We start from the raw sequence: 24088 nt of genomic DNA, 5'->3' as shown, positions 1-24088 counted from the left end.
GCCCCCAATTAACCTCCTACTCAGATATAGACAGGATACACATATGTTTACACCTGCTCTCTCTCTCTCTCTCTCTCTCTCTCTCTCTCTCTCTCTCTCTCTCTCTCTCTCTCTCTCTCTCTCTCTCTCTCTCTCTCTCTCTCTCTCTCTCTCTCTCTCTCTCTCTCTCTCTCTCTCTCTCAACCCTAACCCACACACACACAGACTCTTGCTGGGTGGGTGACAGCTGTGGAGTTTCGTCTTTATTCATTTGTTGATAATTGACCTTTTTTTGCAGTTCATCTTCAGCAAGGGAAAGCATTGTTTGCTTGCTGTGTGTGTGTACAGTCATCTGTGTTGCCACGGGCAATAAACACAATATGAATAAAATATACCACTTCGAGATAATTGTCAAAGTTTCTTTCCTTTAGGCCTATTTTAAATTGTCCAAGGTAAAATATGAATATCTGCCTGCATACTGATTCATTTTCACTACTGGGTCCTTCATGTTTCAAAAATTAATGCAATTCTATGTTCAAAAGGAGTCTGGGTCCCTCTAGTGTGGTAACAGAGTGATGGAAAATGGATTTGAGCCACTGCCTCTATTCACTCTCAATCATTCAATGTGCATCACAAGAGAGGCTTGAGACTGACCTTGATAAAGTAAATCACATGATTTTAATGCATGCATATGACTAACATGCAAAAAATGTGCACTGGTTTATATTAAGATTACATATATATACATAGCTTTGTGAGTTAGCTTTGTGTATATTAATAATATATGTTTTGTGTGTCTATTGACTCTTTCCAAATCTGTTGTCCAAAGTTCTTGAATGAAATCTTATAGCTTATTTAATATTTTAATGAAATTTGATTAAAACCATGCAGTTTAATGCTCTTTTGATCAGTTAAAAAGAAAAATGTGTGTGGACTGGGTGTGTTTTTGGCCAGCAGATGGCAACCCATCCATGTCTTTCTTCAAAGACACTCAACTAAAGCCTCATGACAACATAAAGCACAATATTTTCTCCCTATTTCTGGTTTGCAAAATTGCCATCATTCTGTGTTAAGCTGTAAGAAAGCAGTGCAGCATTGAGTGAAATAAAGCACAGGCAGACATATGTTCTGATTAAAACACTTAATGAGTGTATGGTGTATCTGAAAACAATATATTATCTTCTTATTTTAATGGAACAATGGATCAGACAAATGGTTGGCTGGTCTTTGTCCTCTGTAAGGTCTGCACAGCTGTTTCATTAAACTTCATCTCTTGAAATGAATGCCATCTATATCCTAAAATAGAAAAAAGAAAACAGATGATTCTCTAATGCTTTACTTATTTCTAAAGGAGAAATGATGTAAATGTGTCATTAATTCAAATAACAATAATTATTTTGCTTGTACATATGCATGGGTTAGAGATGTTTTGATCTGAATGAGATTCTCCTGGAAAACTAAAGGTTAAAATACACGAAAATGTAACATTAGCTGACTTACAAGTTTTGTCGCATAGTAAAGACTTGATTTTAAAATTGCTATGGCAAAACTTTAAATCATCATCTTTATAAAATCTTAAACTATATTTTGGAACAGTGAGGGAAACATGACAAAACTATTCTTGATATTTCACAAGCACTTCAAATGAATTATAAGGTGAAACACCTTCATTATCATATAGCACCTTTCAACAATAAAGCAAAAGTGCTTTACATAAAACATAAAAGGCATTAAGAAAGAAAACACAAGAAATAATTAAAAAAAGATTTCAATAGAACTTAAGATAAAGGTAATATAACACAGGAGAATAAAAATCACAATGCAGCTACAGTTCTGATATGAATAAATCATTTCAAATTTACTTTAATAAGGACAGAAAACTCATAAGCTTTGGTTTAAAAGAACTGAGAGTTGCAGCTGTAGTTAACTTCTAATTGGTAAAACTTAGGCAAACCATAGGAATTATTCAGGGACGTTTAGTACATTTTCTCCTTAATTCCTTGTAGTAACAGCCTCAAAATGAGTCCTTCATGCAGCAGCAAATCCCAAAACCACTGAATTATAAGTGAGACTGAATACTGAGCAACAGTTTCCAGATTCATATTCAAAATGTGAAGCTGTAAATAAATAATTCAGTATGCCATGAACAGCCTAAGCAATGAAACCCTCTGCTCTAAATACAAATGCACTAATGTTGAACTACTTCCGGTATATGTGGCTCCTCCCCCTCTATGTTGTTTCTCATGGTGCAGAGTTGAATTATTCTGCAGATAGATGAACTTTGTGCTGCACCAAAGTGACAAGTGGAGTCAATCAAATCAATTATTTATCTGACAGAATCATGTATGATCAGAGTCACTGATGTGCTTTGGACTGCAGATCAGCTGACTGTATGGTGCAAATCAACATGGAGAAAGTGCAGCAGATGAAAAACACTCTCCAGCTGTGCGTGGACTCACATCGAGACGAGCTGCACAGTTTGAGTCGGGACATTTGGAGCCGTCCAGAGCTCGCCGGTGACGAGAGACATGCGCAGGAGAGACTCGTCCGCTTTTTCTCTCAGGAGGACCAGGCATGGACGGTGGAAAGTCCCTACAAGCTGCCGACCGCATTTCGGGCCAGCTGGGGTCCGGTAGGGGGCAGGGAGGGTGACCCGGTGCTGAATGTGGGGTTCCTGTGCGAGTATGACGCGCTGCCGGGTATCGGGCACGCGTGTGGGCACAACCTGATAGCAGAGGTGGGAGCTGCGGCCGGTCTGGGGCTGAAAGCTGCTTTACAAAACCAGAGTGCACCACCTGTCCGAGTGAAGGTAACTGCGATGGGTTGGTGTCTGCAGGTGTACTTCAATAATACACTTTCTAAACACTTGAGTGGTCGGCACAAACCCATGTGACTGGCAACCAGGGACGGATTTAGGAGTTGACAACAACAATTTACCCAAAACAATGTAAATAGAAATAAATAAATAAATAAATAACAATAAGGAATTAGATTAAAAAAAAAATCTTAATTTTTAATTTCAAAATGAATATATCTTTGGAATTTTTATTCTAAATCACAATTGTTATAAACTCACTCAGATTCAGTTAGCAGCTGGTTGAAGTCACTTATAAAAAGTGACCTTAACCAGATAAAAAAGCCAGCACCTAGCTCTGCACCTGCTGGTGATGTCACTGATGGGGTTTTTTAAACTTAGAATCTGACAACATTGTATTTATGCCATGTGTTGGCAGGGGCAGCCTTGGGCCACATAGTTGACTCAAAGTAGTAGTCCTCAAACCTTTTCATGTCATCAACCCCCATCTGATCAAATTTTTTAGATGTTTGTCACTGAAACTGTATGAAACCAATGACCAAAAATAATTACGTATTCTGTTATTGTGTTACATATGGATAGATTTATAAACGATCCTCATTTTGCTGGGGACTTCCTCTCAAGGAAGTGGGTTCCCAGACCCCCTTTGAGAACCAGTGGTCTAAGGCACCAAATAAGGATGGGGGTACCAAATGATTGAGGCTGGTTTTTCTTTTCCTTTTTCTTATCCAGGTGTGCTTCTATACAGCTTTTGGAAATATGCACTTGTCCCCCCTTTTTAACATTTTTCCTCCATTGACTTGTATGGGTTTTAATCTATTTTGATATTCAAAGCCTTATTGGCAGATCAGTTTTCATCTGACAGCCACCAAACTTAATGCTACATCAGGCCCTCCCACCAAACACACCCTCATGTGCTTTTTTGTCTGAAGGACTGGGTGGGCTTTGTCCAGACTGGAAGAACTGTTGTTGCAATTTTTTGGAGGCTCCAATCTAAACTCACATCTAAGGCACCAGCCCCCACCAGGGCCTGTGTGTTGGTTGTTTATTCACTTCTCTGTACAACCAATTGAAGACAAATTAACCAAGTTTTTGTTTTGTCCCAGGCTGGTTATTGATTTACCCAACTGTCTTTTCAAATTAGCTCCAAATCTAGATGTTGCCATTTTTTTCACAGACCCTGGTGGAACTCCTTAAATCCTTAATTCAAGTCCTGTGGCTCAAGAAACCAGGTCAGACAAAACTGGCACATATTCTTAGTTTCCAAAACACATAACAGATTAATGTATTCAGTGTGTTCACAGACTGTTTTTAAAATATATTTTAAGTCTCTAAGAATTTGTCTGATCTGGTGTGTTTTTGTGAGTACAGTTTTTAAAAATATATTTGAAACAACAGCCTTTTCCAGAGCTTTAAACTGCACTTATTTATAATTTCATTTATCATCATGTGACCTACACAATGAACTTTGGGCACATGATGGAAGGCAGTAAGATGTGGGAGGAAGAGATTTGAAAACTCTGCTTAAAGATGGCCATCTTTGTGTTTGTCTAAGTTTCTGAAAAAGATGCTGTTTCCCAGGTCAAGAATGAAAATTCACCTTCAAACCCAAATCAGTGTCAGGATGACTGACATGAATTAACTGAAATTACTTAACACTTTTACTCCAGGTAACTGTTCTGGGAACACCTGCAGAGGAGGCCATAGGAGGAAAGATCGACCTGATCAAAGCGGGGGCTTTCGCTGACATCGACCTCGTCTTCATGGCTCATCCAGCTCAACAGGATGCCTCATTCCTCCCTTGTGTCGCACTCGATGAGTATGCTCTTGTTTTTTAGAGCTCGTATTCATTACTTCACTCCCAGCAACCTCTGTAACCTGGACAACCCTTTATTATGACGTCCAACAGGGTGTCAGTGAAGTACCATGGGAAGGCATCTCACGCATCTGCATACCCCTGGGAGGGAGTGAATGCCTTGGACGCTGCAGTGCTTGCCTACAATAACATCTCAGTGCTTAGACAGCAGCTCAAACCAGAGTGGAGGCTTCATGGTGAGGACCACGCCGAAACCGTAATAGCATTAGCTGCGCTAAGTTCATTTTTTAATAAGCAGCAGTTGCCAAAACAATCTCACCTCAAGGTCTGTTTACTTTTAAGCCAACATGGATGAGATTTCCTTAATGTGCTCAGAAAAAAAAGGAAATCAAAACATCTGTAATGCTATGATAACTCCATATTCTCACAAAGGTCATGTGATGTGATCAAAAGCTCCACATCAGCTACTAAATTGACTCTGGTGGTGAAACTATTATGTCAACTGTGATTTGTGATGGTTCCTAAAGTAGTCATGAGTCAGTGCCCCAAAATGTACCATCTGTAGTCACTTTTGCCTCTATGTATTTTCTTTTATATTATAGAAATGTTAGACACAGTTAAATGTAAATCTCTTCAAATGGAAATGTGAAATGACGTAAAACTTTGGCTTCCAAAACCGTATAAATTGTTTTAACTGTACAGATTCTTCTCTCCTTATCCTTCATCTTGCACATTGTCTTCATTTTCTTCACCACAGGCATCATCAAACACGGAGGGGTGAAGCCCAACATTATCCCCGCCTACACCGAGTTGCAGTTTTATCTGCGCACGCCGCTAGTTGAAGATCTTTGTGACCTGAAGGCTAAAGCGGAGGCTTGCTTCAGGGCAGCTGCTGTGGCTACCGGCTGCCAAGTAAGCTCACCTAAAAGTGTCATCTTCCATTTGCTCCCCTCTTTGATCCCTGACACGTATATATCGACAAAGAACTCACATAGCAACAAACAGTGGATGTTGATGAATGTTGGAGTTGACTCTCCGGTTATATAACATTGCCCTCTTTAACATATTTCTGTAATTATGCTCTGAGTGATGTGTTACTGTTATATAATTCTCTGACATCTTCAGGCTGATTTTCTCCTATGTATGGCTTCATATTTTGTTAATGTATGATGTCTTCTCTGATTTGATGTCAAATTTTTGTGTCCTAAGTTTTATAAGTGAGCATATACTTGTGTTTCCTTTTAGGTGGAGATAACCTACCCTACCAATGCCTACTACAATATTCTGCCCAATGCCACACTGGCGAACCTGTATGAAAACAATGGGAAAGCTATAGGGATTGAGTTTCCAGAGCAGCCAGCCAACTTCTCTGGTAGGTAAAATTAAACTTTCATAAATACAGGAATATTTCTCTTTCTGGTCTCTGCAGAAGAAAATGTATGCAGCAAACCTCTGATCTCATTTCACAGACTGACTTTTTTGTTTTGAGTTCACAGAATCATGATCACAGTGAATTTCTAATTATCTGGCAGGTTCCACAGACTTTGGCAACGTATCATTTGTAGTACCGGGTATCCATCCTTTCTTCTACATCTGCACTGATGCGTTCAACCACACGGAGGAATACACAGACGCAGCAGGTATGGCAGGATGTGGTTTTTTTGTACACAGCTGTTGTTGCTGTAATGTAATTGAATTACACCACGATCAGATGCTTTTCAGCCGTCATCTCTGTCTAGGTCACTTGGTTTGCCTTTTTAGTTTCCATTCACCTTCTCTGCTTCCTTTTTTCTGTGCCAGGAGCTGAAAAGGCCCAGTTGTACACCCTGAGGACAGCCAAAGCCCTGGCTATGACAGCTGTGGATGTGTTGTGCAGCCCTGATCTGCTGATGCAAGTAAAAGAGGACTTCAGGCTGGTCAAACTGAAGCACGAGAAATGACTAACGCAGCTTTGGGAGCTCCATAAATACGCTAATATTAATAATAACAGGAATAAATGATAAGGAATTCTAGGACATTTTATAGCTGACAACTGAGTCAGGATTGTGTTTGGCTTGAATCAAAGAGCACATGTTGGCAAATAGTAAGTTGCTCGTGTGGTTACCTTTTGAAGGATAGAGGCGTACAACTGCAACTCAGTGTGATACATAGTATTTATAACAAAGATATCCTTCGGAGTGCCACATAAAAGCATTGTCTCTGGTTCAATTCCAGCAAGGGACCTTTAAGGCAGGTCATTCCCCTCTCGCTCTCTCCTTGTTTCCTGTCTGCTTCTATGCCACCCACTGTCAAATTAAGGCAAAAAAACCCCAACATAAGTCTTTTAAAAAACAAAAAAAACATCCTTTTTAGGGTTTGAGGTACTAATATGCATCAGCCTACAGCCAACATGTGTTGTTGACTTGTGCTTGGCGAGGTTTGACATGCAATGTTCTTTTAGGTGGAGTGGTGCCAGGAACTGTCACCTTTGCAGATAAAGTAATACCGCAAGCACTACAGTTTTTAAAAGAAAGTACAAATACAGCTTATGGGGAGGATGTAAGCTAACCATCCTGGTTATGATTTTTTTGCCTCAGAGCTGCCGACATGTTTGCAGATTCCTTATTTGCAAAATCTTTACTTAAGATCTGCATAGATGATGTTTTGGTTTGGGTTTGTTGTAACCACAATGGACGTTAACTTAAAACCTTACTTTGTCCACCATCACATTTTTGTACAATTGAATTCCTTCTTTCTGCAATGCCAAATGAGCAGCAAAACAGTGTTTGTATGTAATATCATTTCTATTCTTGCCCATTTTCCCCTCTTGACATGATGAGGCAGTCATTCTGGCCCATCGAAACATTGGGATTTCTGGCCATGCTTCTACCAGCATAGAGGTCAATTCAAAATCTTTTGATACTTAATCCTTTTTGTGCTTCTGGTGCAGTGATGCCTTTGTTCATGTTCCTTATACGATGATGGTGCACAAAGTTTGAATATTCACCATGCCCTTAGGACCTTACTTGCATTAAAAAGAGGAAGTCCTATTCAGTACAATCCACTCTTTTACCCATAAAAAAAGAGAGAGCTAATTTATGTAATGTATATACATCCTTTCACGCCACATGTGAGCAGTTAATGTTATTACAGAATGTGCAGTTTTTATGATTTGGCATGAATGCACATTAGCAATCAGACTTTGTGCCAGGCAAAGAGAGAGAGACCCTGAAGCTAGAAGGAATCCAACGTCTAATAACTGTGAAAGCTTATCCCACAGCAATGTTGAAATACACTGTAAAAGAGAGCAGCAAAATAGGAAATGAATTTGGGGATAAAGACATGAGAGTTCAGAAATGAATAAAAGTGCTTCAATAGACACAGAGTCTGTAGTCACAACTTTGTCTGTTTGCATTTCAGTCGATTTTAATTGATGTCTGTTGATAGAAAGCAAGATTAAGCCATGCGTCTCACAAAACTATTACATGTGGAGATTTAAAATGTACAGTATTGTGGTTTTATTGTTCAGCATAAGCTTTGCTCAAATAATGATCACATTTCCTCCCAAAAAAACATTTAATTAACATCTTCTCACAGAAAACATCCTTTCATATTTCAAATTTAATACCTGTATTTTTTGGTCAATATGTTTTCTTATAAACCACCAAAAGATATATAATGTATCTTTTGCTTCACAAAGTATAAAGTTTATTTTTTAAGCTGAAAAATATGATAAAACTAGCAACTAAAAGATCACAGTGAATCTCAAAGCCTCACAACACCAACAGAGGAGATGAGCTTCAATTGTATATATATAAAAAAAGAAGAAATAAGGACATAAAAAAGTCAATACAATAATCAGTGTTTGGGATTTACTAAACATATAGTTTTACATTTGTCATTTTAAAAGTTTGAATTGCTTTTTTTTTTACGAAATTTTGTCAAATCACACAAATGCAATGCAGTAGCTCGACAGCAAAGTAATTGCATTGCTACAAAGATCACAAGAAAATGTAACATATACTGACTTATACTAACGTGCTGCAAAAAAAAAAGTAAAACTTCAAGACTCAGGTTTTTAAAAAAAGACTTTTAGTGTTTTATTGATTGTCAAGTCTAACCCATACTGTATGCAGAGGGGAGGAGATGTTGGAGATCCGTTTTTGTGAGCATTCAGGTTATTAATTTCAAAAAGTCACTGCATTGAGAACTGAAAAAGTAGTGGAGCTCAGCTGCACAATAACACCATTTGTGTTCACCTCTCTGTGCAGTTAGAACATCAGGCGACAGCAACAACAAAAAATCCAAATGTCTTTCCATCCCCACCAATATAGTTAAAACATGAAACCACATACTGTACATTTGACTGAAACCAGTGCAACTCATCAGTTTTAAGTGGCTGGGTCAAGAAGGCAATAGTCCCCATCTGGCAGTGGTCCTCATGCATCTTACACAGTTTCTGTCTCTGCATCCAGTGAAAAAGCATCAAGTGCAATGTATTTTTCCTGCTCATTAAATATGAGCCAAGTTTAGAGAGTGAGAGTTCCCTCATGGATGGCTCTCTCAGATCAGATGATGCACTTCTACATCTCTGGTTATGAGTAGATGGACCAGTAGATGATGTTAAAGAGGATGTAAGCTCCAGGAAAGACAACCCGCGAGTATTTGTCTATGGCGTGGGTGTCTATCCAAATGTTCACGTAGCCCCTGGATGGCTTCACCTGGCCGGCAATCTGTGGGTCATTGAGCGCCATCTGAGCCAACATTCGCTCCTGGCGGCCGCCGTTCTCCGGCATCCCATAATTCCCTGTGGTGTTGATATCCATAGTCCCATAGCCAGTGATCTGGGGGTCTATCATCATCTCGTCCGGGTTGCCAATGCCGCATGTACACGGCAGCTGAGCAAGCACAAAGAAGAGATAAAGTCATTTTGAGACTTTACTTTCTTTGAAGTCGTAACACAAACTAAAACAAGAATAAATCAGTTTGTCAAATGTTTATTTTCTTTTTTATGCAAACTCTGGGCCTTTACATAACTTTGGCATTAGGCATTTATGGAAGGATGTTTGTGCTGGAAATGTTCCCCGGGGTACGTGGGCAATTTGGCTCCATATGCTACAGCATTTGGCAGATTTAAAAAAGCAATATAGTGCACAAGCTGTAGTCCCAGAAATAATTCGCCATTGCCCTGAGAGCAGCTTAAAGTGAGCCAATTTAGAAAATATTTATCTTTTTTTATTGGAAATGCACATAAATTATTGATTTCTGCTTCTACCAGTTTATAAATATTTGTTAAATATGTTTGCAGCAACCCTGAAAGCAACTACTACAATCCTAACTGGACACTGAAGACTTGTGTGTGTTTAAATCAGCCACAGTGACAGGAGAGCTTTTAAATGATATTAGCCATACAAAAATGTGGGTTTGATTTTACTGTTGTTTAAATCTTTGCATCTATCCTCTGCTCCAAATCTATGAGGTAAAATTCAAGAGGAACAAGCACACAGCAATGAGTAAATGTGTGTCGCATACCCCGACGGTTCTTCATTAATCATTTATGCAAAACATCAGAGCAGCATTTGCTTGCTCATACTTACAGCCAAAACTGGAGATAAGAAGAGAACATGTTGCCCACACATTGAAATAATTTACTATTCATTGTATGAACCAAACCTTGATTTAATCTCTCTGCAAGAATGAAGCTCTACTTGTTAAAAAAATTCAAGATTAAAACTAAATATCATCTAAAATCAACCTTGGTGATGTTGCACTTGATGAAATAATGATATCTGGCAACATTAGCTGCATGCCAGAGATCATTACACTGGGTTGAAAATGTGATCGTTAAGTTTCAAAGGTTAGCTGTATTTCTAACTGCAAGCAACACGACATCCACAGAGAAAAATCATATGAAATGACACTCACTCTCTCCCTCAGCTTCCTCTCTTTCCGCTCCTGTACAGTGGAGAGGTAGTTGACCGCTGCGTACTCTATCACCGACAAGAAGACAAAGACAAAACTGACCCAGAGGTAAATGTCCACTGCCTTAATGTAGGACACTCGTGGCATGGAGGCGTTGACCCCAGTGATGATGGTGGACATGGTCAGCACTGTGGTGATGCCTGGAGTGAAGCACACAGCAGCCCTTTTATGTAGCAGATTAACAGGCTGGGGTCAATAGAAAACAAATGGTAAATAACAGAAAGAGTTGATGATATTTCTTAATTGTGCTGTAATACATTTAGATGTTATTATTTGTTTTTTTCTGATACTATTATTGCTTCTCAGCTTTCACAGCAAGGTCAAACAAGACTACATACATACAAACACTTCATGACATGAGGGCCTCAGCCCAGAACTTCTGATTGAACAGCCCACCCCTTACTTACTATACCACCAGATTGCAACCTGAGGGTTAGGACTCTCTGAAAAGATCGTAGGAAAAATCTGAGGGCTTATAATCTGAGGACAGAAGATTTTTTTTTTTAAACATACAGTATTTCTGCTATGGAATTCATCTTTATCCATATCTTATCTCTAAGAACTCTCTCTCATCATTGCTTTATTCTCTGAAATCCCAGGAAGATTTGCCTCTATAGTCTTATAAAAATTGTTCAAAAGATAAAGCCTAGAATGGCAAATCACTCATTTCCCATTCCAGATACATCAAACCTGCACAGACATGAACATACAATAGTTAAATATTTTGACAAATATGCTTTTTCAGTTTCTTGCAAAGAATAGTATTAATCTTATCCTGGGAATCACCCCGCTTCCCCCCATTTCTTTAGGAATCAATTGTAATTTCTAAGTCTCAAATCATCTTTTAGTGGCGGTAAATTTCTTTGCAAAAGCCATGCCCTGAGAGGGAGAATCTATCCTACCTAGAGGGACTCTGGCAGGGACTGCCCTGCGGTCTATCCAGAAGGACACCCAGGACAACATGACCATCAGGGTGGCAGGGAAGTAGGTCTGCAGCAGGAAGAAGAAGATGTGGCGCCGCAGGGTGAAGTGGATGTAAAGACGATTGTACCAGCCTGTGAAGGAAAAATATCACTGTTAAACACAATGTCATACGCTAGCTGCTGATACACAGAACAAACACTTGAACCAAAAGTTCGCGGCTATTCTGGCAGGAAAAGATAGAACATAAAATCCTTTTATTGCTTCAGGTTGCTCTCATGAGCTGGAAAGTGGTGTGTGCTTATAAGACAGCTGCAAGGCTTTCACGGTAGCTTTTCAGCAGGGTACAAGTGGTTGGCACTGGTATGATTCATTTTGTTGCAGAGTAAGGATTAAATATTAGTACATTCTTCTTGGTGTTACATTCAAGGAACACCAATTTCATGTGAAGAAGACTTGATACTGTAGTTGGGAAAGGCTTATAAAGTAAAATAAGAGTCATTGAAGTTGTAATTCAATTGTGATGGACTTTTCACATACATGAAGCATTTGCATAATCACTTCAGTTGACTGTACTGTATATAAAGTACTTGTTTTGAGGATTACCTGTGCTGCTGTAGAAAGCCAACTTGGTGGTGGTGTGAAATTTCTGGATGAGGAACTGAGACAGAGATATTCTGTCGTCAGTGTTCAGGGATTCATTGCCTTTCTTCCAGTACAGCATCAGGTCGTCATCTGTGTACGCATCTGGAGGGGAAATATTAAAAAGCAGAAGTCAGCACATGGGTAAGAAAGCTAATCAGGACAGATTTGTGTGAACAATACTGGATTCAAATGTGAAGAAAAGACAAAAATAAAAAAGTCTAATTAATTAAAAAACCCTAGCAGTCCCTAGAGATTGCAATATTTATTACACTGCATGATTTTGTTTGTCTTAGAGGTTCACTAGTAGTGGAGCTACAAAGACACTCTTTCATGGCACATGTTATCTGAGATTTCATGTGTAAATATCTAATATGCAAAGTTGGCATTTTGGCCTGAGAAAGGCGCTAGAGGAAGCTTATACGGTGCTCAAAATGGAAATAAAAATGGATATAATGTGTGTATGTGGCATGAGGGTTGCACTAAAAGAAAGGTCAAAGGTTCACTTCCTCTAGTGGGGACTATGTTTATACCATGACGTCATGAAACGGTTCTCTACTGGTGTGTGGAGAAGGGCACACATCATACTCTCTATCTGAGTCATTATTTTCCTTCAGCTATTAGAAGTGAGGCTCTATATGTGGTTAAAACATGCTGTAGCAACAGTAGGTTAACGTTACTTCTTGCAGGAAGTATTGCATTAATTCAGAAAGAAAAAAGACGCGGAAAAACAGAAAAAATTACCCAGAAAAACAGAGCTTTCTTATTTTTTTCAAGTGAATGCTATATGTTTCCGTAGTTATAGGGTACTGACTGATGTAATTTTACATAATAAAAAGTTTATAGTTTTTCACAAAAATGTGCATTTATGTATATATTCAGTATATTCAGTATATAAGATTATTGGCCGATATATATCAATATCGGAATTTTTTGTTTCAAAAATCCAGTGTCAGTCGCAATACACTTAATTCTCTTAGATAATGAGAAACTGGGACACTGTGAATGGGTAGAATGACCAGACTTCACATTTATGCAAAAATCCAACATTGCCATAAAGCAGTCCTGTTCATTGATTTCCAACATTACCCAAAATGGCCTAATGTGTCAAGTGATATTAAAGAGATGTCATTGTATAAAGGGTATGGCAAAATCACTGAATCACTCAGTTATTTGTTTGTTTGTATGTTTGTTTTAATTAATTTTGTCTCAAGGTATATAATCGTCATATCACCAACCACTAATGCCCAGTTTCATAGCAATCTGGTCACTAGTTAGCAGAGGGAAAAAGGTGTGAAACACTTTGTTGATATGTTGATAAATCCACTCACAGCTCTCAATCTCCAGTGAGCAGGTTTGGGTGTCCAGAGGGAAGCGGCTGAGGTCCATGTTGCACATAGCAGTGACAGTGACTCTGCAGTAAAAGATCACAGTAAAAAACACTCACTGTAATTTAACTTCTTAAAGTAACAGCAAGGGTGAAGATTAATCCACTAATTTCTGTATCTGGCTGCCGTGTTAGTTGTCTAAAGTCAAAACAAATGGAGAGAAAAGAGACTCAAGCTGTGTGTGTCTGCTGGCTTCCATTGTTTGTTTGTTTTTAATGATTTTTTGGTACATTTCAGTCTTATTTTTTTTCCCCAATTTCACATCAATCAGCCTCATGCCAAGCTGTCTTTGTGAATATGAATTAGTTCATACATTACTTGCCTGATTAAATAAAAGACATCCTTGCAATGAACTTGCAGATATAATTCTCTGATGACTACACTGATTACAATTATCAAAATGATGTTCGACAAAATGTATCACAACCATGCTGGTTGACCTTTTACATGTTGTAAAGTTCATCAAAGCAAATCAATAGCAACCTTAGTGTCACAAAGTGATCTCTGGGTGTGGTTTGTTTTGGTGTTATTGTTGTTTCCCTATTTTTTAAATAGCTGTTTTTAAATATATGTATTGTATGTAGACTGTTAAAAGCATTTTATTGAAATTTCTTTATGCTACAGTGACATAAGGCCTTCATTTAACCACTGTACTCCTTTGAAGTCAATTCTCTGAGAGAAATGGCCAACATCTTCAGTTTTATAAAAGTGGTTATTAGAGTTTTTAAACAGGACTTGTGTGTGGGCTCTTCTGGTGTGAGTCAGTGTTTATTGGCTCTAAGAGACTTGAGTTCTGCTGCTGTTGTGTTTACCTAAGACTGTAGAGGACGTTGCCATCAGGATAAACCCTCAGCATGACGTTGTCAGTGGTGGTGTCATGAATGAAGGAGCGCTTGGAGTGGACGAAGAACATGTCAGGAACCCAGATCTTCTTCACCAGGCGACTGTCGAAGGTCATGCTCTGGTTGTTGGTGCTGGGGAACGCCAGCCGCTCGTCCTTCCAGTAGTGACGCAGATACAGTGTCATGGTAAAATCCTGTGGAAAGAAAACAAAGTAGAGCATTGCATCTTGTAACATGTATCCAACCTAAAAAGGAATGAATCTCAGACACAGTGTTTCATACTCACCATATCCACCTCAGAGATGGTGTCCAGACTTTCAACCTGAACATCTACTCCGACTGGAATTGGAGGACCTGAAATTAAGTGGACTTGTGTCAGCAATGCATACAGTAAAAAATGCAAAAATATTTATAGAAGTATTTATACATAAATACTTGCTGAACATGCTTTCTACTTCATTATAAATGTAACAGTGGGCAAAGCAGTCAATGTGATCATTACAGAGCCTGCTTCAACCTTTTGTTTCTGAAATCTCGTTTCTAAAAATTCAGAGCAACTGTTTGTGCCACAACTGCGTCAGGCTGGCTGGGATTCTATTTTTGACCTATTTCAGCCTTTCTACTCTGCAGCATCATCCTCCAATCATACACAAATACAATTAGGTCACAAGAATGGATCAAAGTTGATGGAGCGGTGGATGAAATCCAGCTCTCTTTTCCACTTCCACACGCAATTGACCGTCAAAATTGGATGCAGTGAAAAGAATACTGCAGAGTCACTTGGTGTGTTTGTCAGCAGTAGATTGTTGTCTGATCAAAAGTAGCCATAGTCTGATAAAAAAAACAGCATGTGCTTCTCTCTTCTCTCTTTTTTTAGTTAAATACAGCAAGCACGTTTGAGGTTATTTACCTTATAAGATGAATAAAAAGATAAAGACAGCTAAACAGATTATAAAGATATATTCCATGACAATCTTCTAGTAAAAACAAAAGCCAGTGTGCCTTTATCTGGGTGTAATCCTGCAGTCCTAAAAGCTGACATCAAATCCCTCTAATATACAGTGATGCAAAAGACATGTATTAACACTCTTGTGATGTAAAGAGCTGAGCTCAGCCTGCGACAATTGGAGACTCCAGCACAGCTTGCATCGATGGAGTCATAAAGAGCTCCAAGAGCTTAGCTGATAGGACCGTTTGGCCCAAACCAATAATCACTGCACAGGTCTTATCCAGCTGCAGTTGATGACTGAACATGCAGCATCTTGCCATCATGGTCACAGCTTCCTTTTTAAACACTTAAAAATGTGTTTTTTGTCTCACCTCCAAATGCTGGTCTCATGGTGAAATCGTGGTCCTCTATTCGCAGAAGCTGCTCAGATTTTGTCATCAGAGATTTTGTCATGTCTGGACTTCGTTTGTAGATCGGACTGTAGGACAAAAAAAGAGACACATTTGGTTTCAGTGAGTCTGCAGTACATTTTGTTAAAAGTCCAACACAATAAGTGAATAAAATAAAAATGATCACAGGTACCTTCCAATTTTGTGACCCACACCCCCGTCCATTCTGGTCTCTCTTCGCGACCTGTTCATTGACAGCATTGTTAAATAACTTACGAGGATCTTTTACATTAGGCAACAACGCAAAACAGTTAAAAGTAGAAAATGTTGCAATTTTATTGTTTATTTATGTTTCTTCTAAAATGCAACATTTATGTGTTGGGAAAATTGCCTTAATTAAAAAGTATAATGTAATTTTTCTTCTTTCTTTTTCACTTGTACTATTTGATATATTTTAACCAGAGCTGAAACAATTTGTCTTAAACAGTCGAACAACAGATATGTGAACTACAAATTGTTGAAAATATTTTTTCAAGCAGAAAAGCCAAACAGTTGCAGCTTCTCACATGTGCAGATTTTGGTTTTCTTTGTCATATATGATTGTAAACGGAATATCTCTGGGTCTTTGACTATTGATCAGACAGAACAAATCATTTTAATATATCACCTGGGCTCTGAGAATCTTTTTTCATTTAAATTTTTTTCATTTTCTGATATTCAATAGACTGAACTGTTAAAACTGTTTAAATGGACTATTCAAATTCAAAATAATCATGAGTTGTAGCTTTAAGTTTGCCATAAATGATGATATCTGTGTTATTTTTAAGCATACTACATGCGCTTAGAATAGAAACAACAACTTTATATTTCGTAATTTGTTTTGATGCTTCTCACTCTCTCCTAAGGAGATGTACTATATCCGCTTACATCACACACATATTATCCACAAATAACACAAAGGGCACAAGTGCATTTCCTCATCTTATCAACCAATTTGAAGGAAGCCAGATGTTCTCTGGTGTCATTTTTCAAGAGGGCTGCCTCCGTATACTTGTCTTTAAGGCAGCGTTTTCAGGCTACAACAGAAAAAGAACGATTGGAAAAGAAGATGAATACCAAAAAACCTAAAATGGATTAATAGAGTAGAGCATTCTGTGACAGACAGGGCCAAATCCCTGTGACAACCATAGACATGCATTAAAGAAATACCACAGAAGAAGAAAGAGTGGGGAGAGGGAACCCCCCCGCCCCTCCCCCCAGAAAAACACAAGACATAAGATAAGACACAAAGGGGTTTTCACTGGATGCTGGCTACACTGTTCTGATGGGCAATGGGTGCTACTTGTCTGTGTCCATCCAGCAGCTGGTTCCTAATCCTCTTGGCAGAAATGCCTCTCCAATCCTCTCTGCGTGCCTACACCACACAGCTGACTGTCTGTATGCACGGGGTTCTGCTCTGCGTGGCCGCCACTGTATCTGCTGTTGTCTGCAGCTGTGGGCCTGCACGCATCGCTGCAGACAATGCATCAGGGTCAATAGGCTAATTCTTGCGCAGGTCATTCTGGACACATTAATGTATGCACCCATGACAATGTGAGGCACTTTAAATTTAGACACTGCAGTTATTTGTTTCAGTATGGATGCTTTAGAAGGAAGTAAGAAAAAAGCAAAAGTGGCAGGAACATTTGGAAAAAACCCTCATCTAAGTGTGTTTTTTTGTCCCATAAATCCTCTACAGACAACTCAAAATTTTCTTTTGAAGCTCACAAGGGTTTTCTTCTTGGATGTGGGGACTCTGCTGTCCTACACAAATCCCCCCTCTTCGTTCCTCCTCCTCAAGGCAGCCAGTGAAAAAAAAAAAAAAATCAAGGCAATATAGCAAAAACTCCCACAACCCAATCCAGCCGCTTTTACAATTTCACACTCTGAGAGGAGGAGAGGAGCGATGAGAAGCAGGGAGAAGAAGAGTTTGACTTCTGCACAAGAATATAAGATGTTTCTTCTGCTTGAAGAGGAATCAGAGATTTACATGTGATTTGTATTCTCACACTGTGTGTGTCAGCAAAGAGAGGACAGGCGTGAGAGGACTTTTAACTAGTTGGAGGGAGAGAAAAAAAAAGTTGATAAGATGACGGCTGGTGTTTAGAGATTACATCGCTGCTTTGAACCACTTGTGCTTTCTGTCTTTGGCAGGAGTCCATAGATGATTACGGTTGTGTTCCTCTTATACTTGGCGATCATCTTAATCACCTTAGGGCTGAGATGATCACTTTAAGTGACTGGAGTTTCACAGAGGATCGTTTAGATTAAATAAAACAGCTTGAACCCTACTCTGTTAAAACATAAACGTTGCCCTGTCATTTATTCTGACAGTTTGTCATGTAGGAGCTGTATGTCATATCATAACATTTATCTCACCCAGATGATCCTAATAGTGAACAGATTGCTGTTTAATGTCGCCTCTGATCTATAAATAACAGCAGTTACAGCATGAAAAGTGATACTGTATCCAAAGGCAGGGGGATTATAATTTGACAGGGTTTGTTGAATATATTAAGTGAATGCAAATCATTCAATGCTAATAGCATTATGAGGCGCACAGTGCTGTACTTTGCCTTCTTAGGAAAATCTTATCATCTTCACCACAGATTAATGCAAAGGCAGTTTTTCACTTGCGGCTGCGGGCTACAGTTGAACTGTTTAATGATATTCCTGTGAGAAAGAAAGATTGTCTTATTTACATGTCAAATGATTGGAAATGTGTTCAGTTTACATTAGAATCCTTAATGGAAAATTGTGTGTGAAAATGTTTATTTGTATGTAACCCCAACAGCATTTTATAGCAGCTAGATGATCTCTGAAAAAAAGCTTTGTATTTTCCTGAGCTGATCTCGCTTTTCAGTCAGAGTAATCTAAGAGTGTTCAATAAACTTTGGACTGTGTACTAGAGCTGAAACCATTAGTCGATTAATCGATTAGTCATTCAACATAATTAATCAGCAAGTATTCTGATAAGAGATTAATAGTCTGAGTCATTTTTTGGCAACAAAATTTAGCCTCCCAAGTGAGATGATTCCCTCTTTTTCTTTGCCTCATGTGATGGTACATGCATATTTGGGTTTTGGAGTGTTGGTAGAATAAAACAAGTAATATTAAATCAAACTGGGCTTTAGGAAGTTATGAGAGTCAGAGAATTGCAATGTTCTGATATTTTATAGACAATTCCATTATTTGAAACAATAATTGGCAGGGTTAGTTAATTAATTTTCTAATTGAATTTCCTCTAAGGGTGTTGGTATATGTAAAGATTCAGATATTTTAAATACCTTTTTACATGTTTAAATGATTCCATATTTTGTACACAAAAGATCAATACCGCTGATCATTATGTGCACAAAATGAACAGAATCATTTTAATTCATCTTTTATTTTACAGAAATGAATATACTTTGTTTAAAAAGAAGTTTTGTAGTGTAAATGTCACATTTCCGCCACTACAGATGTGTCAGACTGCACATGCACATATAAATAAAACATCTAATATTCATATGCACAAACCCTTTTAAATCCTTTCTACCTCCAGTCCTAAATGTCAAAGCCAGGTTCAATCAATAAAAAAGTCGAACTGAGGATGCTTTAACACTATCCAGATCTAGTTCAGTCACGGCTAAAACGTTTAATCCAATGATGCATTAACAAGGTAGCAATTAGCCTAAATAATCACCTGAAAACGACATTGACTACAACTGCTGCCGGCGAGGACAACAGTCATTTACTGGCCTGCAGCAGTTGTGGGGCAAGAGAACACAGCATTCAGTAGTGCATAAATAGATGTGGGGATTTAGGTCTCCCTCTCTCTCTCTCCCTCTCTCTCTCTGTCTGTCTGTCTCTCTCTCCCTCTCTTTCTCTCTCTCTCTCTCTCTCTCTCTCCCTCCGCTCTCCAATCTGCTGTCTGAATAAGTGTGTTTTCAGAGGGGGAGGGAGCAGCAGGTGACACTAGAAACACTGGACAACATCATGTAAAACAAAAAGAGAATATCCACCAGACTCATAATGAAATCCTTAAGAGAAAGAGACTTTTAACAAATCAGTCAGTTTGCAGAATTCACATTAAAACCTTAATTTAAGCGAATGTCATCCTGTTGAAACAATGAAAATGTGCATAATCACTGATGCACTGCACACTCATGGCTCCTTTGACATTACCTGCTTTGTTTGTAGGTCTCCAGTTTGTGACCCCTTGGCTGGACCATCTTCCCAGCTGCACTCGTGAGCCAAACACAGAAGAGCACAAGAACAGCATCCACCTGCATGGTTCACATTCCCCAGAGGACGAACCTCTCCTGTCAGTCAGAATCTACTCCCCTCCTGGGCTTGGAGTACTCTGCCTTCCTGAGACATTCCCTTCTCCAGCGTCGGACCCGATAAGAGGGGAGAAAAACAGCAGCAGCAGCAGCAGCAGCAGCAACAGCAGCTACACTGGGCTATTCTACGGCCTGAGTGGAAAACATCCTACGGTGCTTAATCTCCACAGTGGGAAAAGCAATTTTGACTAAACCCATAAATCCTTGAGCGTCAGATGGTACAGATTTGATCCCTCCAGCGGCGGATGTGCCTGCCTCTCTGTGCTCTGCTGTGCTCAGATATCCTGCACTCTGATGTGCTCTACTCTACTTTGCACCGCCCAGAAACACCAATTCTCACAATGATGCAGCGTGCTCATTTGTAAGGTCATCGCTTTACACAGAGAGGCTGAGAGGAAGTCTGCGTCTGATGTGAAAGGATTCCTCTGATGCTGGCAGTCCCGTGTCTGGCATGTCAAAGATGTTTAATCATTCTGCCAAAAAACTGACAATGCTGCATCTCTGCTTGGTGCCTCATGATATTTGCTGTGTGTCTGGTTAATTAGAATTGAATCCCTGATATAAAACTATGCAGTACATTTGAAGTTTTATGATTGCTGAATTGTTAACATGTTGCCTATTGTGGTGTTGTTTTGTTTTTATCTCAGAGGACCCAGATTTGGGAATATTTTTGGACATCAATACAGGTTGGTGTGTAAGCAAACCAAGTGAATATTAGTCCAATATAGTTTTTAATCAAAAAGCTTGTAAACCAAAATAACTAGCAGGTAATATAATATGAAATATTGAGACAATACAGAAACCTTTTTAAAAATCATCACTGCAGGGCCCGACAGACAACACCCCTCTGATCGTCACACACATTTCAGCCTTCTTTACAAACTCATAATAAAATGAATGAGTGGGTGTGTTGGGTTATTTTAGTGACACACTAGAGGCTGTATCACTATTTGTCTGTCATGTTGTCCATCCAAACACACCAATTAAAAATCAATTCTGCGCCGACGTCACCGTCAGCCAGGCCATGTGCCTCCCTTTTCTTTTTCTTTTTTTTCTTTTTATAGCAGACTGACAGTTGGATTATAAAATCATGAATTTGGGTTAGCTCCATGGACGTCAATCTGAAAATTGGTGTAAGTAATGCGAGGTATTGTTTGTGTTTTAGAATTATAGGTCTTTCTTTACAGTAGTTTTGCTGACTGTGTGGATAAAGCCAGCCTCATATATTATACATTAAGCCCCATAGTTGAGACATCATTTGTTAACTGAATTCAGATGGATAGCAAAGTGTTTGATGATGTTGGGAAAGAATGCAGGGCTGCATCCCAGTTGTATGCTTTGAAGTAAAACTCCTGACTGTCTCATTTTTATGGCTTCATAATCACAGTCATATTAGGCCAGGTAGATAGCTTTTTCTTTGGCATTATGTAGCATGCATCATACCCCTTGGCCATCTGCATCCATCATCTGTGCTACTGCTGAGTCTGGATTTTTAAGCTGACATCAATGTTTAGTTTTGTTTTGTAAGACAATGGATAAAACAACATCCAATATCCAATATATCTATTTTTGAAAATAAACACAGTCCATTCAGAGAGTATTCAGGCCCCTTCACTTTCTTCATATTTTGTTATGTTGCTATGTTACTTATGCAAAAATCATTTCAATTAAATGTTTTCCTCATCAATCTACACTCAATACCCCCTAATGACATAGTGAAAACAGAATTTTTATAATTTTTGCAAATGTATTAAAAAGGAAATTGATTCAAAAACAAAAATTGCTAACTGCTATCACACTAATAAGTATTCAGACCTATTGCTATAACACAAATAGGTGCCTCCCATTTCTCTCTCTATTTCTACACATTAGTAGGAGTTCACTTTTCAAACATTCAATTGAATGCACATGATTAAGACAGGAACACACCTGTCTATATGAGGCCTTAACGCTGACAATACATATAGAGCAGAAACCAAGCCATGAGGTTGAATGAACTGCCTGCAGAGCTCAGAGACAGGACTGTGTCGAGGCACAGATCTTCTGCATAGAAGGTTCCCGAGAGCACAGCACCCTCCATAATCCTTAAATGGAAGAAGTTTGGAACAACCAGGACTCTTCCTAGTGCTAGCTGAACTCAGCCATCAGGGGACAAGGGCCTTGGCAAGAGAGGTGACAAAGAACCTGGTGGTTACTCTGGTTGAGCTCCAGAGATCCTGTGTGGTGATGGAAGAAACTTCCAGGATAACATCACTGCAATCCTCCACCAATCTTAGCTTTATGGCAGAGAGGCCAAACAGAAGCCTCTCCTCAGTGAAAGATACATGTAAGCCAGCCTGGAGTTTGCAAATAAGCACCTAAGGACTCTCAGACTATAAGGAAAAAAAGAGGATCTGATCTGATGACACCAAAATTGAACTATTACTTTAATTCTAATCTGGAGGAAACCAAGCACCGCTCATCATTTGCCCAATACCATCACAACAATGAAGCATGGTGGTGGCAGCATCATGCTGAAGGGTGTTTTTCTGCAGCAGGGACTGGGAGACTGGAGTTGAGGGAAAGCTGAAAAAAGCAATGAAAACCTGTTCCAGAGTGCTCAAAGCCTCAGACTGGGCCAGAGGTTCACCTTCCAACAGGACAATGACCATAAACACACAACCAAGACAACACAGGAGTGCCTTAGAGATAATTCTGTGAATGTCCTTGAGTGGGACAGCCGGAGCCCTGACTTGAGCCAGGGGCGTTTTAGACCCTTTTTAAATGTGCTCAAGCACCCCTAAATTTGATCTAAGCACCCCTAAAAATAAATATGATTATTGTTGTATTGTATTTTTTTCTAAAAACATAAATAGTCTTTTCCTCAGGGTTCACTAACTCTCTTAGGGTCCTCTCTGTAGAAATCTGTGATTGTTTATTCTGAACCATTATTATTACACACCATAGTATACCACTCAACTATGTATACATTCTTCTCGTTTTAATATAAATGATCCAGTGAAATGAGTAGTTTAGCAGGGGATTTGAACACTTATAGGGCAATGTATGTCAAACTCTCATTAGGAGCTGAGCCCCTCTAAAGGTCTGATATCACCCCTGCTTGAACCCAATTGAACATCTCTGGAGAGACCTGAAAATATCCCCATTCAAGCAGAGAGAGCTTGAGAGGATCTGCAGAGAGGAATGGCAGAAAATCCCTAAATCCAGGTGTCTCATCACACTTAAGAAGATTCAAGACTGTAATCGCTGCTTCAACTAAGTACTGTGTAAAGGGTTTGAATATTTATGCCAATGTGATATTTCAGTGTTTTTATTTTAATAAATTTGCAAACATTTATAAAATCCTGTATTAGCCTTGTCATTATGGTGTATTGAGTGTGTATTGAGGAAGGGGAAAATTAATTTAAATGATTTTAGCATAAGCCTGCAACATAACAAATGTGAATACTTTCTTAATACACTGCATGGCTAATAGTTGGTTTTGATAAGTATCCCCTAAATGTAGTCACTGAAGAATTGTAACTAAGATATGTAATGTTGACAATGTTAATAAATGACTACAAACATGTCTCTAATACTATTATTATTCCTGATCAGAGATTTGATTTCCCCTGCAGAACTAGGCTCACATATATTACACCTCATTACAAACAGAGATGCAGATTACAGCAAAAATGAACCAGTTTTCAAGTTGCAATGATTAATCAACTGGAAGATAATAAATTGCCAACTTTCATTCTTTTAGTCATTTTTAAGCAAAATGCAAAAGATTTACTGTCATCATCTTCTCAGATATGAGGATTTAATGTTTTTTTTGTCCAAACATGATAGTAAACTGAATATCTTTTTGGTTTTGGCACACTGGTCAAATAAAACAAGACATCTGAAGATGTCACCTTTAACTGGGACATTGTAACTCAATCCCAACCGATATATTGGTCAGCTGATATTATCATATCGATCATATATCGGTATCGGCAAATATGTTGTCCGACATGTGCCAATATTTTTAAAGTTATAAA

The 24088-nt window shown here is 38.8% G+C and overlaps 2 protein-coding genes across 2 annotated transcripts; one reads left to right on the top strand and one right to left on the bottom strand.

Annotated features, from left to right (window-relative positions):
• Positions 1–2238: 2238 nt before the first annotated feature.
• Positions 2239–6941, top strand: LOC128375401 (peptidase M20 domain-containing protein 2-like). The gene is made up of 7 exons (XM_053335747.1): positions 2239–2788; positions 4465–4613; positions 4704–4846; positions 5368–5522; positions 5856–5982; positions 6143–6250; positions 6411–6941. Exons 1-7 carry the CDS (start codon positions 2372–2374, stop codon positions 6548–6550), a joined length of 1239 nt encoding a protein of 412 aa, XP_053191722.1. The 5' UTR covers positions 2239–2371; the 3' UTR covers positions 6551–6941.
• A 1736-nt stretch (positions 6942–8677) lies between these two features.
• On the bottom strand, positions 8678–15929 carry LOC128375046 (gamma-aminobutyric acid receptor subunit rho-1-like). The gene is made up of 9 exons (XM_053335282.1): positions 15896–15929; positions 15685–15791; positions 14651–14718; positions 14335–14558; positions 13466–13548; positions 12099–12239; positions 11474–11626; positions 10515–10711; positions 8678–9487 (listed from the first exon to the last, which is right to left on the bottom strand). Exons 1-9 carry the CDS (start codon positions 15925–15927, stop codon positions 9185–9187), a joined length of 1308 nt encoding a protein of 435 aa, XP_053191257.1. The 5' UTR covers positions 15928–15929; the 3' UTR covers positions 8678–9184.
• Between the last annotated feature and the right edge of the window lie 8159 nt (positions 15930–24088).

The sequence above is a fragment of the Scomber japonicus genome, chromosome 16 (genome assembly GCF_027409825.1).
Source record: "Scomber japonicus isolate fScoJap1 chromosome 16, fScoJap1.pri, whole genome shotgun sequence".
Classification (NCBI taxonomy): Eukaryota; Metazoa; Chordata; class Actinopteri; order Scombriformes; family Scombridae; genus Scomber; species Scomber japonicus.
Note: the sequence above shows the minus strand (reverse complement) of the source record. Positions and strands in the feature narration are given on the sequence as shown.

Coding starts and splice junctions, on each gene's coding strand:
- LOC128375046 (XM_053335282.1), bottom strand. CDS start 15,927: ATGGACGGGGGTGTGGGTCACAAAATTGGAAG. Junction 14,559..14,650: donor CCATCTCTGAGGTGGATATG/GTGAGTATGAAA, acceptor TTCTTTCCACAG/GATTTTACCATGACACTGTA. Junction 10,712..11,473: donor CCCTGCCAGAGTCCCTCTAG/GTAGGATAGATT, acceptor GCTTCACTCCAG/GCATCACCACAGTGCTGACC.
- LOC128375401 (XM_053335747.1), top strand. CDS start 2,372: ATGGTGCAAATCAACATGGAGAAAGTGCAGCAGATGAAAAACACTCTC. Junction 5,523..5,855: donor CTGTGGCTACCGGCTGCCAA/GTAAGCTCACCT, acceptor GTTTCCTTTTAG/GTGGAGATAACCTACCCTAC. Junction 6,251..6,410: donor GGAATACACAGACGCAGCAG/GTATGGCAGGAT, acceptor TTTCTGTGCCAG/GAGCTGAAAAGGCCCAGTTG.